This window comes from Nerophis ophidion, linkage group LG15 (assembly GCF_033978795.1).
Source record: "Nerophis ophidion isolate RoL-2023_Sa linkage group LG15, RoL_Noph_v1.0, whole genome shotgun sequence".
NCBI lineage: Eukaryota > Metazoa > Chordata > Actinopteri > Syngnathiformes > Syngnathidae > Nerophis > Nerophis ophidion.
Genome location: NC_084625.1, coordinates 34,909,947 through 34,930,048, shown reverse-complemented (window position 1 = coordinate 34,930,048; position 20,102 = coordinate 34,909,947). Strand labels below are relative to the sequence as shown.

The window sequence follows — 20,102 nt, the reverse complement described above, 5'->3', positions numbered from 1 at the left end:
AGGGGCGTGTCCAGAGGCGCTCTTAGCGGACCTTCCAGCGGCGCTTGCTGCAGAGGGAATGATATTATAGGTAGTGGGCTGTTTTAGGGAATTTTTGATCAAATTATCCGTAGTAGCAATATTAATATTGTTGTGTTTATTCTGCGTAGTGCACTTAAAATAATTACGACCATATCTAGGAATTGATATGATGGGAATGTTCTGATTGTTTGCTTGGTGCTTTGATAAACTGAACGCATATACATGGTACTATATTGTGATGTTATGAGCCAGGGAATAAAATAACTACCCTACCCAGCATGCAACAGGAGAGATGAGCATGCGCGATAGCCCGGTATAGGTTGTGTCGCCATGACGGCATCTTGTATGTTGTGATATGCACGCTCTGAAAGCAAACGTTAAGAACTCAGCCAACACTCGTCTGCATTATTGATAAATAGACAGACAACACATATACTCCGCTGCTTCACAGGCTGCTGGATGTAGCCGGCAAAGTATACCCATGCTAGCTAGCCGGTCTAGCAAGCACGCCTCATTCAGTCCAAAACGGCCCGATCTATCCACATCCAGAATTGTCTAGCGGTCGTAAGTGATCCCGGAGGGACCACGCTGTAAGCCAGCCATGAAATTTGCAGAATTGTCCGGTATTTTTGCCAAATGTTCCATCTTTACCAAGAGCCCCTCCACGCCGGGCGACGCCATCTTGTTAAGAAAAGGCGTTAACAAAATAAAAGCATGTAAACAACTTACGCAAATGTGCAATAAAATAATTATTGGCGTTAATAGATTGATGAGTTAACTCATAATTAACGCATTAATTTGCCGTAAAAATTACCGGTAGCGTACAACCCTAATACAGTGGTTCTCAACCTTTTTTCAGTGATGTACCCCCTGTGAAAAATGTTTGAATTCAAGTACACCCTAATCCGAGCAAAGCATTTTTGGTTGAAAAATAAAAGAGATAAAGAAGTAAAATACAGCACTAGGTCCTCAGTTTCTGATTTATTAAATGGTATAACAGTGCAAAATAATGCTCATTTGTGTGGTCTTTCTTGAACTATTTGGAAAAAAATACATAGAAATAAATAAAAACTTATTAAATAAAGATTTCAACACATAGACGTAATCATCAACTTCAGGTGCCCTCTTTGGGGATTGTAATAGAGATCCATTTGGATTTATCAACTTAATTCTAAACATTTCTTCACAAAAAAATAAATCTTTAACATCAATATTTATGGAACATGTCCACAAAAAAATTAAGCTGTCAACACTGAATTTTGCATTGTTGCATTTCTTTTCACAGTTTATGAACTTACATTCATATTTTGTTGAAGTATTATTATTTAATAAATGTATTTATAAAGGATTTTTGAATTGTTGCTATTTTTAGAATATTAAAAAAAAATCTCACGTACCCCTTGGCATACCTTCAAGTACCCCTAGGGGTACGTGTACCCCCATTTGAGAACCGCTATCCTAATAGAATAAAAGTGATTGGAAATGATACTTGCTAATTTTGTTTGTATTATTGTTAGATTTTTCTATTATGTAGGCTTGTTTTTAATATACAAAATGTTTATACAAAAAATTAAATATCACAACATGTGACGTTGAACAAGCACCAAGGAAGTGATGTTAAAGGCCTACTGAAACCCACTACTACCCACCACGCAGTCTGATAGTTTATACATCAATGATGAAATATTAACATTGCAACACATGCCAATACGGTCTTTTTAGTTTACTAAATTAAAATAAAAAATTTCCCGGGAGGTTCGTCTTGTGTAATGATGACGTGTACGCAAGACGTCACGGGTTTTTAGGAAATATGAGCGCTGCACACACACACAGCTAAAAGTCGTCTGCTTTAACGGCATAATTACACAGTATTTTGGACATCTGTGTTGCTGAATCTTTTGCAATTTGTTTAATTAATATTGGAGAAGCCACAGTAGAAAGATGGAGTTGGGAAGTTTCAGACTTTAGCCACACAAACACACGGTGATTCCTTGTTTAAAATTCCTGGATGTGAAACTTCACTATGGATCAGAGTGTGGTCAAGCGAACATGGATCCTACCGAATGTTAACCAGCAGGTTTCGGTGAGAAAATTGTGGTTAAAAAGTCGCCTCTTACCGGATATCGGCTGAGCTTTTGACGTCCATGCAGCTGCCGTCGACTCCCCTGAGACACTGCGCGTCAAGACACCCGTGGACAAACACCTCTGACCATCAGGTACTCTTTAACTCACTAAAACACTAGCAACACAATAGAAAAATAAGGGTTTTCCCAGAACTATCCTAGTAAATGTCTCTAAAAACATTGGAATCCGTCCCAATAAAATCTTGTTGTTTTTTTTTACTTTTTTTTTTCTTTCTAGTCCGTCGCTATCATTATCCTCAAACACAAATATTTCATCCTTGCTCAAATTAAAGGGGAAATTGTCGTTTTCTCGGTCCAAATAGCACTTTTTGTTGTAGGCTCTGTCACGCCAAATTTCTTCCCCCCTACAAAAACCTCACCCCCCCTCCCCCATTTACTTCCGGGGTCACGTTTCCTCTTATGTCATCCCATAGCTTGTGTTTGTAAATTGTTTTTAAATTTTTTGTATAATATGGCGTTAACAAAGCGTCTGTATTAATCATGACCCCGGAAGTAAATGGGGGCTGGGGGGGGGGTGTAGGGAGAAGAAATTTGGCGTGACAGCTCCCATTAAAAACAATGTGAATATGTGAGGAGCACCCACACATGTGACGTCATCGTCTGCTACTTCTGGAAGAGGCAGGGCATTTCTCTTTACACTGAAAGTTGCGAACTTTATCGTGGCTGTTCTCTACTAAATCCTTTCAGCAAAAATATGGCAATATCGCGAAATGATCAAGTATGACACCTAGAATGGACCTGCTATCCCCGTTTAAATAACAAAATCTCATTTCAGTAGGCCTTTAATGTGTGCATGCGGTACCCATATGCGTTCCTCCTGTTTTCCATGTTTGGCACTTAAATATACAAAACATTAGCAACTTCTCCTAATAAACTATCCAATGTTTGTATGCTGTCATCTTGTTTTAGCCATGAAGTGCATTACATATAAAATTGCATTTTAATAGTACAGACAAAACTTACTTTAAGGCAATATAAACATCCTATGTGCTCCTCCCGGCACCTTGATTTGTGAGCCAGCCTTGACCCCCCTCTGTGCCGCAGATGGTTCGGTCCAGAAAGCACACGCCATCCCCTCTCCTCTGCCATCCCCTCTCCGCTCCAATGAATCAGCTGACAAATGCTATCTCCCGCCTCCCTCCATCATCTCCCCGGATGGACCGCGCAGCCGAAGCCGGGCAGCCTGAGCGCTGACACGGAAGCAGGTTGCCCGCCGCTCTGCTTCCCCTCTCCCGGGCAGGATGCTTCGCGGACAGAGCCTCCTATGAGACGCGTTGCGTGACGATAACAGAAGGGGGGAAAAAACAAAACAAACTACCACAAAGAAAAAACAAGCGGGTTTGTTTTATTTAAAGTGGTGTGTGTGGGGAGCTCTCGGCGTCCCTTCGACCATGGCTTCCAACTTCAACGACATAGTAAAACAAGGATACGTGAGGATACGGAGTAAGAAACTGGGGGTGAGTACTGCTGCACGTGTCGGGGGAAGCAGGTGTGGAGGATGAGCTTTAACACCGGCGGCATCTGGAGTACAAATTATAAATGATAAATGATAAATTAAGCGTTACTTATATTCTTGAGGACTTCTTGTGGAACTTAAAGCCCTATATCGCCCATGAAGTTGCCAGTCTGGTACTGCTAAAAGTTCACAGCATCCGTCATTACCTTTAAAAGATAATACTGAAAATGTTTCATTATTACACTCTTTTCTATACTGCTTGTTCTCATTTACAGTATGGGGAGCTGGAGCCTATCCCAACTGTCTTTGGACTGGTTGACTGGTCACCTGTTAAGCCACACATAACCCCCTGAGAAGCAGCATCCTCAGAGTTTCGGAATAATATATATGCAAGTAGGGCTGCATGGGCGATATGGCCTTTTTTAAATATCTATATATTTTTAGACCATGGCATCACAGTGGATGAGGGGTTAGTGCGTCTGCCTCACAATACGAAGGTCCTGCAGTCCTGGGTTCAATCCCAGGCTCGGGATCTTTCTGTGTGGAGTTTGCATGTCCTCCCCGTGACTGCGTGGGTTCCCTCCGGGTACTCCGGCTTCCTCCCACCTCCAAAGACATGCACCTGGGGATAGGTTGATTGACAACACTAAATGGTCCCTAGTGTGTGAATGTGAGTGGGAATGTTGTCTGTCTATCTGTGTTGGCCCTGCGATGAGGTGGCGACTTGTCCAGGGTGTACACCGCCTTCCGCCCGATTGTAACTGAGATAGGCGCCAGCGCCCCCCGCGACCCCAAAAAGGGAATAAATGGTAGAAAATGGATGGATGGATGGATGGATGGATGTTTCATTATTACACTCTTTTTTATACTGCTTGTTCTCATTTACAGTATGGGGAGCTGGAGCCTATCCCAACTGTCTTTAGACTGGTTGACTGGTCACCTGTTAAGCCAAACATAACACGCTGAGAAGCAGCATCCTCAGAGTTTCGGAATAATATATATACATGTAGGACTGCATGGGCGATATGGCCTTTTTTTAATATCTAGATATTTTTAGACCATGGCATCACAGTGGGAGAGGGGTTAGTGCGTCTGCCTCACAATACGAAGGTCCTGCAGTCCTGGGTTCAATCCCAGTGTGGAGTTTGCATGTCCTCCCCGTGACTGCGTGGGTTCCCTCCGGGTACTCCGGCTTCCTCCCACCTCCAAAGACCTGCACCTGGGGATAGGTTGATTGACAACACTAAATGGTCCCTAGTGTGTGAATGTTGTCTGTCTACCTGTGTTGGCCCTGCGATGAGGTGGCGACTTGTACAGGGTGTACCCCGCCTTCCGCCCGATTGTAGTTGAGATAGGCGCCAGCACCCCCCGCGACCCCAAAAATGGAATAAGCAGTAGAAAATGGATGGATGGATGTTTCATTATTACACTCTTTTCTATACTGCTTGTTCTCATTTACAGTATGGGGAGATGGAGCCTATCCCAACTGTCTTTGGACTGGTTGATTGGTCACCTGTTAAGCCACACATAACCCGCTGAGAAGATAGATTAGATAGATTCTATAGTACTTTGTTTATTCCTTCAGGAACATTAAAATTTTCAGCACAATCCCATTCAAGATCAGACAAACATTACAGGGAGACAGAACAGCAGCATCCTCAGAGTTTCGGAATAATATATATGCAAATAGGGCTGGGCGATATGGCCTTTTTTTAATATCCAGATATTTTTAGACCATATCGCGATACACAATATATATCTGGATATTTGGCCTTAGCCTTGAATTAACACTTGATACATATAGAATACAATATAATAGAAAGTACTTTATTGATCCATGGGGGAAATTCAGTACCATAGGTGGTTCACAACAGACAATAATCATAATAAATAATATAATCCATCCATCCATTTCCTACTGCTTATACCTTTCGAGTTGGCGGGGGGCTGCTGGAGCCTATCTCAGCTGGATTGGGGCAGTAGGCAGGGTATACCCTGGACAACTTGCCACCTCATTGCTGTAAATAATATATTTTATATAATATATTATATACAATATATGTAATATATGAATATTATAAATATATTCTACATATATTCATGTATACATACATATAATCACAGCAGTATGATGATTCTATGTGTCTACATTAAAACATTCTTCTTCATACTGCATTAATATATGCTCATTTTAAACTTTCATGCAGAGAGGGAAATCACAACTAAGTCCATTTAGAAAAATGACATGTATTAAACAGTTATTAAGCAGTGGCACAAACATTCATCTAATTTCAAAACAGAAAGTGCAAGATTGTCAGATACATTTTAAAACAAGCTATTCGTGAACTTTTGTGCATGATGTCACTAAGATGACATATCAAAACAACACTGAATTAAAGTGCACTTTTTGTACAGAACACCACTACAATAGTTAAAAATAAATAAAGTGCACTTTTGTGCATGATGCTTGATACAAGATATTTCAATAAGTGTCACCAAAAAATGAGCTGCATATCCAATAGTATATGTCCTACGGTGTTGATGTGGAAATTGTTGCTTCAGTATTTTGTGGGTGTGGCACCAAACGGAGATGTTTACATGTAGAGTTACAAGCACTCTTCATTCTCTAGCAGGTGACTTTTCAAATGATGCTACAAATTAGCAGTGCTGCTACTTTTTGTAGCAATGCTTCTGTTGTATAAATGTTCATGTGCATATTCTCGCTTGAAGCCAAACCACCGCCAGACAATGGATCCCGTGTTGTTTTTCTTAGGATTTAATTCTTCCTACATTTATTACCAGATTCGCACCTTCTCTCTCTCGTATTACCACTTGCAACACATCGTTAGCATCACAGCTAACGTTGCCCATGTCGCTACCTCTCTGCTCGGGGAGGGCGTGTGACGTTGCACGCGTGACGTATGTAAGAAGGTGTGCTTGTTTTAAGTCTCTGTGAGAAGGAGAGACAAGAAAGAGTGGCTGTAGTGTAATGCCCGCAGCTAAAAGCAACTGCGTGAGAACGTACAAACCCCGTTTCCATATGAATTGGGAAATTGTGTTAGATGTAAATATAAACGGCATACAATGATTTGCAAATAATTTTCAACCCATATTAAGTTGAATATGCTACAAAGACAACATATTTGCTCCTCTCTGAGCTGCTACCTTACCGTGGTAGAGGAGTTTGCGTGTCCCAATGATCCTAGGAGCTATGTTGTCTGGGGGTTTTCATGCCCCCTGGTAGGGTCTCCCAAGACAAACAGGTCCTAGGTGAGTGATCAGACAAAGAGCAGCTCAAAGACTTCAATGGAATTACAACGAAATGAACCCAGATTTCCCTCGCCCGGACGTGGGTCACCGGGGCCCCGCTCTGGAGCCAGGCCCGGAGTTGGGGCACGATGGCGAGCGCCTGGTGGTCGGGCCTGTTCCCATGGGGCCCGGCCGGGCACAGCCCGAAGAGGCAACGTGGGTCATCCCTCCAATGGGCTCACCACTCATAGGAGGGGCCATAGAGGTCGGGTGCATTGTGAGCTGGGCGGCAGCCGAAGGCAGGGCACTTGGCGGTCCGATCCTCGGCTACAGAAGCTAGCTCTTGGGACGTGGAACGTCACCTCACTGGGGGGGAAGGAGCCTGAGCTAGTGCGCGAGGTAGAGAAGTTTCGGCTGGATATAGTCGGACTCACCTCGACGCACAGCAAGGGCTCTGGAACCAGTTCTCTCGAGAGGGACTGGACCCTCTTCCACTCTGGCGTTGCCGGCAGTGAGAGGCGACGGGCTGGGGTGGCAATTCTGGTTGCCCCCCGGCTCAAAGCCTGTACGTTTGAGTTCAACCCAGTGGACGAGAGGGTAGCTTCCCTTCGCCTTCGGGTGGGGGGACGGATCCTGACTGTTGTTTGTGCTTACGCACCAAACAGCAGTTCAGAATACCCACCCTTTTTGGGTACACTCGAGGGAGTACTGGAAAGTGCTCCTCCGGGTGATTCCCTTGTCCTACTGGGAGACTTCAACGCTCATGTTGGCAACGACAGTGAAACCTGGAGAGGCGTGATTGGGAAGAATGGTCGCCCGGATCTAAACCCGAGTGGTGTTTTGTTATTGGACTTTTGTGCTCGTCACAGTTTGTCGATAACAAACACCATGTTCAAACATAAGGGTGTCCATATGTGCACTTGGCACCAGGACACCCTAGGCCGCAGCTCCATGATCGACTTTGTAGTTGTGTCATCGGATTTGCGGCCTTATGTTTTGGACACTCGGGTGAAGAGAGGGGCGGAGCTTTCTACCGATCACCACCTGGTGGTGAGTTGGCTGCGATGGTGGGGGAGGATGCCGGACAGACCTGGCAGGCCCAAGCGCATTGTGAGGGTCTGCTGGGAACGTCTGGCAGAGTCTCCTGTCAGAGAGAGTTTCAATTCACACCTCCGGGAGAACTTTGAACATGTCACGAGGGAGGTGCGGGACATTGAGTCCGAGTGGACCATGTTCCGAACCTCTATTGTCGAGGCGGCTGATTGGAGCTGTGGCCGCAAGGTTGTTGGTGCCTGTCGTGGCGGTAATCCCAGAACCCGTTGGTGGACACCAGCAGTGAGGGATGCCGTCAAGCTGAAGAAGGAGTCCTATCGGGTTCTTTTGGCTCATAGGACTCCGGAGGCAGTGGACGGGTACCGACGGGCCAAGCGGTGTGCAGCTTTAGCGGTCGCGGAGGCAAAAACTCGGACATGGGAAGAGTTCGGGGAAGCCATGGAAAACGACTTCCGGACGGCTTCGAAGCGATTCTGGACCACCATACGGCGCCTCAGGAAGGGGAAGCAGTGCACTATCAACACCGTGTATGGTGCGGATGGTGTTCTGCTGACTTCGACTGCGGATGTTGTGGATCGGTGGAGGGAATACTTCGAAGACCTCCTCAATCCCACCAACACGTCTTTCTTTGAGGAAGCGGTGCCTGGGGAATCTGTAGTGGACTCTCCTATTTCTGGGGCTGAGGTCGCTGAGGTAGTTAAAAAGCTCCTCGGCGGCAAGGCCCCGGGGGTGGATGAGATCCGCCCGGAGTTCCTTAAGGCTCTGGATGCTGTGGGGCTGTCTTGGTTGACAAGACTCTGCAGCATCGCGTGGACATCGGGGGCGGTACCTCTGGATTGGCAGACCGGGGTGGTGGTCCCTCTCTTTAAGAAGGGGGACCGGAGGGTGTGTTCCAACTATCGTGGGATCACACTCCTCAGCCTTCCCGGTAAGGTTTATTCAGGTGTACTGGAGAGGAGGCTTCGCCGGATAGTCGAACCTCGGATTCAGGAGGAACAGTGTGGTTTTCGTCCTGGTCGTGGAACTGTGGACCAGCTCTATACTCTCGGCAGGGTTCTTGAGGGTGCATGGGAGTTTGCCCAACCAGTCTACATGTGCTTTGTGGACCTGGAGAAGGCATTCGACCGTGTCCCTCGGGAAGTCCTGTGGGGAGTGCTCAGAGAGTATGGGGTATCGGAATGTCTTATTGTGGCAGTCCGCTCCCTGTATGATCAGTGTCAGAGCTTGGTCCGCATTGCTGGCAGTAAGTCGGACACGTTTCCAGTGAAGGTTGGACTCCGCCAAGGCTGTCCTTTGTCACCGATTCTGTTCATAACTTTTATGGACAGAATTTCTAGGCGCAGTCAAGGCGTTGAGGGGTTCCGGTTTGGTGGCCACGGGATTAGGTCTCTGCTTTTTGCAGATGATGTAGTCCTGATGGCTTCATCTGGCCGGGATCTTCAGCTCTCACTGGATCGGTTCGCAGCCGAGTGTGAAGCGACTGGAATGAGAATCAGCACCTCCAAGTCCGAGTCCATGGTTCTCGCCCGGAAAAGGGTGGAGTGCCATCTCCGGGTTGGGGAGGAGACCCTGCCCCAAGTGGAGGAGTTCAAGTACCTAGGAGTCTTGTTCACGAGTGGGGGAAGAGTGGATCGTGAGATCGACAGGCGGATCGGTGCGGCGTCTTCAGTAATGCGGACGTTGTATCGATCCGTTGTGGTGAAGAAGGAGCTGAGCCGGAAGGCAAAGCTCTCAATTTACCGGTCGATCTACGTTCCCATCCTCACCTATGGTCATGAGCTTTGGGTCATGACCGAAAGGATAAGATCACGGGTACAAGCGGCCGAAATGAGTTTCCTCCGCCGGGTGGCGGGGCTCTCCCTTAGAGATAGGGTGAGAAGCTCTGCCATCCGGGAGGAGCTCAACGTAAAGCCGCTGCTCCTCCACATCGAGAGGAGCCAGATGAGGTGGTTCGGGCATCTGGTCAGGATGCCACCCGAACGCCTCCCTAGGGATGTGTTTAGGGCACGTCCAGCTGGTAGGAGGCCACGGGGAAGACCCAGGACACGTTGGAAAGACTATGTCTCCCGGCTGGCCTGGGAACGCCTCGGGATCCCCCGGGAAGAGCTAGACGAAGTGGCTGGAGATAGGGAAGTCTGGGCTTCCCTGCTTAGGCTGCTGCCCCCGCGACCCGACCTCGGATAAGCGGAAGATGATGGATGGATGGATGGATGGACAACATATTTGATGTTCAAACTGATAAACTTTCTTTTTGTGCAAATAATCATTAACTTTAGAATTTGATGCCAGCAACACATGACAAAGAAATTCTGAAAGGTGGCAATAAATACTGATAAAGTTGAGGAATGCTCATCAAACATTTATTTGGAACATCCCACAGGTGTGCAAGCTAATTGGGAACAGGTGGGTGCCATGATTGAGTATAAAAGCATCTTCCATGAAATGCTAAGTAATTCTCAAACAAGGATGGGGCGAGGGTCACCAATTTATAAGCAAATTGTCGAACAGTTTTAGAACAACATTTCTCAACGAGCTATTGCAAGGAATTTTGGGATTTTACCATCTACGGTCCGTAAAATCATCAAAAGGTTCAGAGAATCTGGAGAAATCACTGCATGTAAGCGATGATATTATAGACCTTTGATCCCTCAGGCGGTACTGCATCCAAAAAACGAAATCAGTGTGTAAAGGATATCACCACATGGGCTCTGGAACACTTCATAAAACCATTGTCAGTAAATACAGTTTGTCGCCACATCTGTAAGTGCAAGTTAAAACTCTGCTATGCAAAGCAAAACCCATTTGTCAACAACACCAAGAAACGCCGCTGGCTTCGCTGGGTCCGAGCTCATCTAAGATGGACCGATGCAAAGTGGAAAAGTGTTCTGTGGTCTGACAAGTCCACATTTCAAATTATATTAGGAAACTGTGGACATGGTGTCCTCCGGAACAAAGAGGAAAATAACCAACCGGATTGTTATAGGTGCAAAGTTCAAAAGCCAGCATCTGTGATGGTATGGAGGTGTATTAGTACCCAAGTCATGGGTAACTTACACATCTGTGAAGGCACCATTAATGCTGAATGGTCCATACAGGTTTTGGAGCAACATATGTTGTCATCCAAGTTATCATGGACGTCCCTGTTTATTTTAGCAAGACAATGCCAAGTCACGTGTTACAACAGTGTTGTTTCGTAGTAAAAGAGTGCGGGTACTTTCCTGGCTCGCCTGCAGTCCAGACCTGTCTCCCATCAAAAATGTGTGGCGCATTATGAAGCATAAAATACGACAGCGGAGACCCCTGACTGTTGAACGACTAAAGCTCTACATAAAACAAGAATGAGAAAGAATTCCACTTCCAAAACTTCAACAATTAGTTTCATCAGTTCCCGAAAATTTATTGAGTGTTGTCAAAAGAAAAGGTATTTACTTCGTTGAACGTCTATTTTTTTTTTTAATACACACACAGCAAGCACCCACTGGCAGAAATGTAGATCGGCGCCTATGCTGGTATCCAGCAGTGTTCTTATCAGTTCTATCAAGTGATGTAAATAAAGATGTGAAAAATACATTTTTTTAACCATATTTATTAGCTTTATAATTTGTGATATTATTGCTTTTTTTATTTGTGATCATTCTAAGCCAGGTGTGTCAAACTCATTTTAAATTGGGATCCACATGGAGGAAAATTCTACTCCCAAGTGGACCAGACTGATAAAACCACGGCACGATAACTTAATAAAGACAACTTTAGATTGTTTTCTTTGTTTAGAAATAGAACACGCACATTCTGAAAAATGTACCGTTATTTGTCATTATTTATACTTTCTGAATAAAATATGTGATCATGTTCATCAGTCAACTCATTGGTGTTGATTTTCAATCTATTGAGATAAAAAAATAATATCAAAATCAAATTACAGGATGGTATTCATTAGAGCTGTGAATCTTTGGGTGTCCCACGATTCGATTCAATATCGATTCTTGGGGTCACGATTCAATAATATATCGATTTTTTTTTATTCGATTCGATTCTCGATTCAAAAACAATATTTTTCCGATTCAAAATGATTCTGTATTCATTCAATAGATAGGATTTCCGCAGGATCTACCCCAGTCTGCTGACATGCTAGCAGAGTAGTATATTAAAAAAAAAAAAGTATTTATAATTGTAAAGGACAATGTTTTATCAACTGATTGCAATAATTTAAATTTGTTTTAACTATTAAATATGACTTAGTTTATCTTTGTGAAAACATTGGACACAGTGTGTTTTCAAGCTTATGAGATGCGATGCAAGTGTAAGCCACTGTGACACTTGTTCTTTTTTATTATTTTTATAAATGTCTAATGATAATGTCAGTAAGGGATTTTTAATCACTGCTATGCTGAAATTATAATTAATATTGATACTGTTGTTGATAATATTCATTTTTGTTTCATTACTTTTGGTTTGTTCTGTGTCGTGTTTGTGTCTCCTCTTAATTGCTCTGTTTATTGCAGTTCTGAGTGATGCTGGGTCAGGCTTGGTTTTGGAGTTGGATTGCATTGTTATGGTATTGCTGTGTAGTGGTTTGTTGGATTGATTAAAAAAAAACAAAACAAAAAAAAAAAAAAAACTTTTTTTTTAAATAAAAAAAAAAATAGATTTTTTAAAAATGAGAATCGATTCTGAATCGCACAACGTAAATGATTCGATTCATATTTGAATCGATTTTCCCCACACCCCTATTACTTATGTATTTTGCTCACTTTCCTTGACTAGTACACTAACATCATGTGGTAAATTTTTTTACACATGTAGCATAATCTGCAAAAGATACAAATAATTGCTATTGCGACATCTAGTAGACACATTTAGAACAGCAGTTTCTTTCATTCCAAAATGTTGACACATTTTTATACTTGGCAAACTCATCCCGTGGGATAGATAAAACCTGTTTGTAGGCCTGATCCCGCCCGCGGGCCGTACGTTTGACACCCCTGTTCCAAGCTGATTATCAGATCCAAGGGCTGCGCGATATGGCAAACACAAACATAAAAGTTGTCCGATCTCGATTAATATCACAATTTTTTACATTGTTCTTAATCTGTCCAGTTTTAAAGTATCTGGACTAAAGAGCAATTAAACAAGGAATTAGTTCGACAATTTATTATCATTCTAAATAAATGCAAAAGTAGAGGAATTGAGGAAAATAACTACAAAACCCAAAACCAGTCAATTTGGCAATAGTAAATAAAAACAGAATACAGTGATGTGCAAATTCTTTTCAATTTATATTCAATTGAATAGACTGCAAAGACAAAATATTTTATGTTCAAACTTAGAAACTTGTTTTTGTTTTGCAAATAATCATTGACTTAAAATTTAATGGCAGCAACACATTGCAAAAAAGTTGGCACAAGGGCATTTTTACCACTGTGTTACATGGCCTTTCCTTTTAACAACACTCCGTAAATGTTTGGGAACTGAGGAGACCAATTTTTGAAGCTTTTCCCATTCTTGCTTGATGTACAGCTTAAGTTGTTCAACAGTCCGGGTCTCCGTTGTCGTATTTTAGGCTTCATAATGCGCCACACATTTTCAATGGGTGACAGGTTTGGACTACAGGCAGGCCAGTTTAGTACCCACACTCTTTTATATGAAGCCACACTGTTGTAACACGTGCAGTATGTGGCTTGGCATTGTCTGCTAAAAAAGATGTTGCTTGGATGGCAACATATGTTGCTCTATAACCAAGTGCCTTCAGAGATGTGTAAGTTACCCATGCTTTGGGCACTAATACACCCCCATACCATCAGAGATGCTGGCTTTTGAACTTTGTGCCTATAACAGTCCGGATGGTTCTTTTCCTCTTTCGTCCGGAGGACACGACGTCCACAGTTTCCAAAAACAATTTGAAATGTGGACTCGTCAGACCACAGAATACTTTTCCACCTTGCATCAGTCCATCTTTGATGAGCTCGGGCCCAGCGAAGCGTTTCTTGGTGTTGTTATTAAATGGCTTTGGCTTTGCATAGTAGAGTTTTAACTTGCACTTACATATGTAGTGACCAACTGTAGTTACTGATAGTGGTTTTCTGAAGTGTTCCTGAGCCCATGTGGTGATATCCTTTACACACTGATGTCAGTTTTTGTTGCATTACCGCCTGTGGGGTCGAAGTTCAAGGCCTTGCCGCTTATGTACAGGGATTTGTCCAGATTCTCTGAACCTTTAGATCAGGGGTCACCAACCCGGGGCCCGCGGGCACCAGGTAGCCCGTAAGGACCAGATGAGTAGCCCGCTGGCCTCTTCTAAAAAATTATTCAAATAGCAGCACTTACCAGTTTGCTGCCTCTATTTTTTAAATTGTATTTATTTACTAGCAAGCTGGTCTCTCTGTGCTTGACATTTTAATTCTAAGAGAGACAAAACTCAAATAGAATTTAAAAATCCAAGAAAATATTTTAGAGACTTGGTCTTCACTTGTTTAAATACATTCATTCATTTTTTTACTTTGCTTCTTATAACTTTCAGAAAGACAATTTTAGAGAAAAAATACAACCTTAAAATGATTTTAGGATTTTTAAACACATATACCCGTTTACCTTTTGAATTCCTTCCTCTTCTTTCCTGACAATTTAAAATTTAAAGCCCACCAGGCTGCACCAAACTTTTCGTGCCTTGTTGACACAGAAAAGTACAGTGGTGTATGCACAGCAGCTATGAAGGTTGCAAGCCTGTTTGGTTAAACTTATCTTTGTGAATCAGCCTTTTCTGACATGAACTTCATCAAGAACAAACACAGAACACGCCTCACCATGCACATCTGCAAGACTCACTCAGAGTTGCAGTGTCAAGTTACACACCAGAGTACAACACACTAGTTAACAGCATGGCATGCCAAGCTTCCCACTAACTGACAAAGAAACAGATAACAGATTTGGTGTCCAGTTCAAAGTGTGACATGATATATTTAAAAAATTAAGAGTTGAATTCAGTTTTATATACAATTTATACAATGTGCCAACTTACCTGGTTTGGGGTTTTGTATAACTTAACAATGTACCAATACATTTGAGTTTAGATGCCTTTAAGTAAAATAAAGCCCACACAAAGCTGTATCAGTTATTATTTCAACACTTGTGGCCCAACTGTGGTATTAGAAGTTATTTAATTTTCATTAACTTACCAATTAAAAACGGTGGTTTTGTCCACAACTAGCTAGCATTAGCAATAGTAGCATGGTGTTTTTACACAGCTTTTGGACAAGTAGACATCACATTTGCTAAATAAACATATCACCTTACACTAGGGGTGTAACGGTACGTGTATTTCGTAAACGTTTCGGTATGGGGGTTTCGGTACGGTTCGTAGGTGTACCGGACGAATACACATGCTAGCAGCGACCGGGCTAGGAGAACGTGTAAAAGCCAGAGCTGGAAGACCCTCCTGCCTCGTTATGATCTCCCGTTTGGGAACACTTAGGCTGCGCGATACAACAATGGAGGACGGAGGTTTGCCGAGATTGTTCAGCAGTTGCTTCTGACAACACGTCAAACATGTGTTGCACTTTTCCTGCTCCTCGAGCTCAGGGGAGACACTCCTCCAGGGCTAATGTATTCTCGGGGGCAAAACCCTTCACTCTACCCGTCAGTGGGTCTCCACAGCTGCGGACTCCAGGGTAAATGAAGAGTCCGGCAATTAGTTGCAAATCGTGGCTTTATTGAGGTCTTGCACACAGCCAATCCAACAAAACACCAGCCACTCCCGCACTCGTGCAAAGCTCCCTCACCTCGCTCGCTCACACACTCACCTCACATGCTGTCACATATTAAAGGGCCACACACATACGCTACTCATCACACAGTGGTTCTCAACCTTTTTTCAGTGATGTACCCCCTGTGAACATTTTTTTAATTCAAGTACGCCCTAATCAGAGCAAAGCATTTTTGGTTGAAAAAAAGAGATAAAGAAGTAAAATACAGCACTATGTCATCAGTTTCTGATTTATTAAATTGTATAAGAGTGCAAAATATTGCTCATTTGTAGTGGTCTTTCTTGAAATATTTGGAAAGAAAGATATAAAAATAACTTAAAACTTGTTTGAAAAATAAACAAGTAATTCAATTATAAAGATTTCTACACATAGAAGTAATCATCAACTTAAAGTGCCCTCTTTGGGGATTGTAATAGAGATCCATCTGGATTCATGAACTTCATTCTAAACACTTCTTCACAAAAAAAGAAATCTTTAACATCAATATTTACGGAACATGTCCACAAAAAACAGCGGGCGGTGTTGATGAACGTGGACCCCGACTTAATCAAGTTGAAAAACTTATTGGGGTGTTAGCATTCTGTGGTCAATTGTACGGAATATTTACTGTACTGTGCAATCTACTAATAAAAGTCTCAATCAATCAATCAATCAATCAATCAATCAAAAAAAGCACTTTAATTTTAGAAAGGTTTTGTTGAGAAACCATTCTGAGCCTTATCTTATTTAGTTTTTATTTTATATATATTGACCACATTAACCCTGGCAATGGACCCTGTGTGTATATGTATGTTATGCCATAGTTTACAGATTTGGTAAATAAATAACCAACACATTTATATTTTGTTGTTTTCTTACTGTACCGAAAATGAACCGAACTGTGGCCTCTAAACCGAGGTACGTACCGAACCGAAATTTTTGTGTACCGTTACACCCCTACCTGACACAGACGCATAGTCATTTGGGAACTGTTTGGCTCTGTATTTTGGAGTTAGTTTGGTAGTTTGAGGTGGCGGTGTGTCAAGGAGGCAAGCAAAGAGATGGCCCAAGAAGGGTGCAGGGCTGTCGGCTAGAATGGCCCATGGCTGGCCAGGCTTAATGGAGGCGAGTGCCAAGTACACTGTGCTTGTAAACATGTTTTCCCCTTTTTTTCTCAATGACAGAATATCAGTGACATTACGCTAAATTCCACGACTTTCCGCGTTTGTATTTTGTTTTTAGCGAACATGGATACCGTCCGGAATTCCAATGACGCGTACACCAATTATTCTGTTGTTGTAACCTGGTAACTGGAAGTAGGGTGGTAAAAGGTTGGTAAAAGGTTGACTCCGATTGGCTGTTCTGCTGTGGGGTTTGTTAAGAGTTGCAGAGACATCTGAATGAATGTGACAGCGCGTGCGTGTCATATATATGACTATCAGCTGGATGAAAGAAGTACCGCCATATCGTTAGTTCAGAGTTTTAACCGGTACCAAATAATACCGGTACTCAGTATACAACCCTACCAATGACACACTCTACAAACATTTTAAATACTTCTCGAATTAGAATATTACACAAAAGGAAACAGGTTCAGGGCAGCATAGTGGTACAGGGTTTAGTGCATGTGCCTCACAATACTAAGGTCCTGGGTTTGATGCCCAGGCTCAGGAACTTTCTGTGTGGAGTTTGCATCTTCTCCCCGTGACTGCGTGGGTTCCGTCCGGGTACTCCGGCTTCCTCCCACCTCCAAAGACATGCACCTGGGGATAGGTTGATTGGCAACACTAAATTGTCCGTAGTGTGTGAAAGTGAGTGTGAATATCGTGTGTCTATCTGTGTTGGCCCTGTGATGAGGTGGCGACACCCCGCAACCCCAAAAGGGACAAGCGGTAAAAAATAGATGGATGAATGGAACCGGTTTAAATTCCATCCATCCATCCATTTCCTACCGCTTGTCCCCCTTAGGGTCGCGGGGGCTGCTGGAGCCTATTTCAGGTCCAAATTCCCCCCCCCAAAATGGGACCTATCATCAAAAATGGCAGAATGATTATTTCAGCGCATCCTGTCATGATGAACATTATGAAAAATGATTTTAAAATCCAACCAATTCCTGCAATATTTTATCCATCCATCCATTTTTTACCGCTTATTGCCTTTGGGGGGGGGGCGCTGGCGCCTATCTCAGCTACAATCAGGCAGAAGGCCGTGTACACCCTGGACAAGTCGTTTTGCATGAAATTGTTAATAAAACATTTTCAGAACATGTTACAGTTTACAAAAGCGCACCTTGGCTTCCGAAGTATACATGCAGCAAGTAAGCAAGGATATAGCCTAAAAATATTTTTTAAATTGATTGAAAAAAAAAGACAAAATGTAAAAATCTATTTTTAAAAATTATGAATCGATTTAAAATGGTAATAAATAGGTATTTGGGTGTGAATGGTGTTAAAGTTTCTTGCATTATATGGTAAGTTAAGCCCTCAAAAAGGTTATAGTTTGCGGAATATCAATATTAGTAAAGAATAATATTAAGAATAAATTGAATATCCCAAGGGGTTTAGATTAGATTAATTTGCCTTGTTAGCAATCACACAAAGATCGGTACAGATGTTGATGTTTTTTTCAGGTAATTTAGCACCAAAGTGGTGCCTGGGAGCCAATTTGGGCCCGCACATAGTTTTTTATTTACCCTCTGAATGTTCTGAAAATGAAATGAATTCATTATTGAGGGAGTGTTGATATAACACTAAAAACTATTTGCTTTGTTACCTACAGCAGTGGTCCTCAACCTTTTTGTAGCTGCAGACCGGTAAACGCTTGAACATTTATTCCACAGACAATATATAATTGTTGATTTAATAATTGGAAAAAAATATATATATATATATATATATATATATTTTTTTTTTTTATTTCTTGTGCGGCCCGGTACCAATCGGTGGTTGGGGACCATTGACATACAGCACAAAAGCTAAGATAACATAACGTAGATCATTTTTATTTTGAAAAAGCTTCTAGTACTATACTTTGGTTTTATCACCTTTAATGTAGAAATTGTACAGTGACCCGCGCTTGCTTCCATTTTTCAATATAGAAAAAGTTAAGGCACCCCTTGTATAGAAAAACAAGCATTCACATACACACAGCCATTAAAACAAAAGTCTCCAATTAGCATAACATGCATTGTTGGGGATGTGGAAGTACAGTCGTGGTCAAAAATGTACATACACTTTTAAAGAACATAATGTCATGGCTGTCTTGCGTTTCCAATCATTTCTACAACTCTTATTTTTTTTGTGATAGAGTGATTGGAGCACATACTTGTAGGTCACAAAAAACATTCATGAAGTTTGGTTCTTTTATGAATTTATTATGTGTCTACTGAAAATGTGACCAAATCTGCTGGGTCAAAAGTATACATACAGCAATGTTAATCTTTGGTTACATGTCCTGGTGGAACACCCAACTGCGCCCAAGACCCAACCTTCTTTAGGTTGTCCTGAAGAATTTGGAGGTAATTTTCCTTTTTCATTGTCCCATTTACTCTCTGTAAAGCACCAGTTTCTTTGGCAGCAAAACAGGCCCAGAACACTAAAACTTTGACGGTATTAGTGTTCCTGGGATTAAACGCCTCACCTTTTCTCCTTCAAACAAAGCGCTGGGTATTGTGGCCCTCACCTTTTCTCCTTCAAACATATTGCTGGGTATTGTGGCCAAACAGTTCAATTCTTGTTTCATTCGACCACAGAACTTTCTTCCAGAAGTTCTTATCCTTGACCATGTGATGTCAGATGTCAAGAGGAGTGGTCAAAAAATCAACCAGAAGCTTGCCAGAAGCTTGTGGATGTCTACCTAAAGCGCCTTATTGCAGTGAAACTTGCCAAGGGACATTTTCAGTAGATGGCAGTCACACATAAGAGATACATGTGGAGTGCAGGTTGACACCTTTTCAAAAATGATGCCAGCGAGTACCGGTAAGCAAGCAACACTAAAACATTGATGTTTGATTGAGAGTATAGAACATTACACACAGTGCTCAAAAATCCGTCATAGTATTTTTACTATGTCTTTGGTAAGCTACAAAGTCGCACCGCTTGATGTATTATAGGAGTATTACGGCTACAGTAGTCAGACATACTGTGCTTAAACATACATGTATTATGATTGTGTGTGTGTGTGTGTGCGTGTGTGTGTGCGTGAGTGTGTGTGTGTGTATAAGGGCCCCAAAATGGCACTTATTAGGAGACATATTATCTGGCGTTGTGTGTGGCCTATTAAACTGTTTTTTATTTTGGATCTCCATAAGTCCCCAAAATTTGCATGCGTCCGCCATTGTAGCCCATGCCGTAGTAAATAAGCTCCTTTTTTTTTTCTCTATCCTCTTGTTGCGGTACATTCTTCCTCGACTGTTGGCATTTCTGATTTAAAGTAGTCTAT

The 20,102-nt window shown here is 42.5% G+C and overlaps 1 protein-coding gene and 1 long non-coding RNA gene across 2 annotated transcripts in view; one reads left to right on the top strand and one right to left on the bottom strand.

Moving 5' to 3' along the window:
- The first annotated feature begins 3,272 nt into the window (after positions 1–3,272).
- dok6 (docking protein 6) overlaps positions 3,273–20,102 on the top strand; it is a 138,872-nt gene continuing 122,042 nt past the window's right edge. Inside the window, exon 1 of the mRNA XM_061922070.1 lies at positions 3,273–3,622. Coding sequence (XP_061778054.1) covers positions 3,557–3,622 — 66 coding nt within the window. The 5' untranslated portion in view covers positions 3,273–3,556. The remainder of the gene's footprint in view (positions 3,623–20,102) is intronic.
- Positions 4,498–20,102, bottom strand: part of LOC133569611 (uncharacterized) — a 45,617-nt gene continuing 30,012 nt past the window's right edge. Inside the window, exon 5 of the long non-coding RNA XR_009809836.1 lies at positions 4,498–4,840. This is a non-coding gene — a long non-coding RNA (uncharacterized LOC133569611). The remainder of the gene's footprint in view (positions 4,841–20,102) is intronic.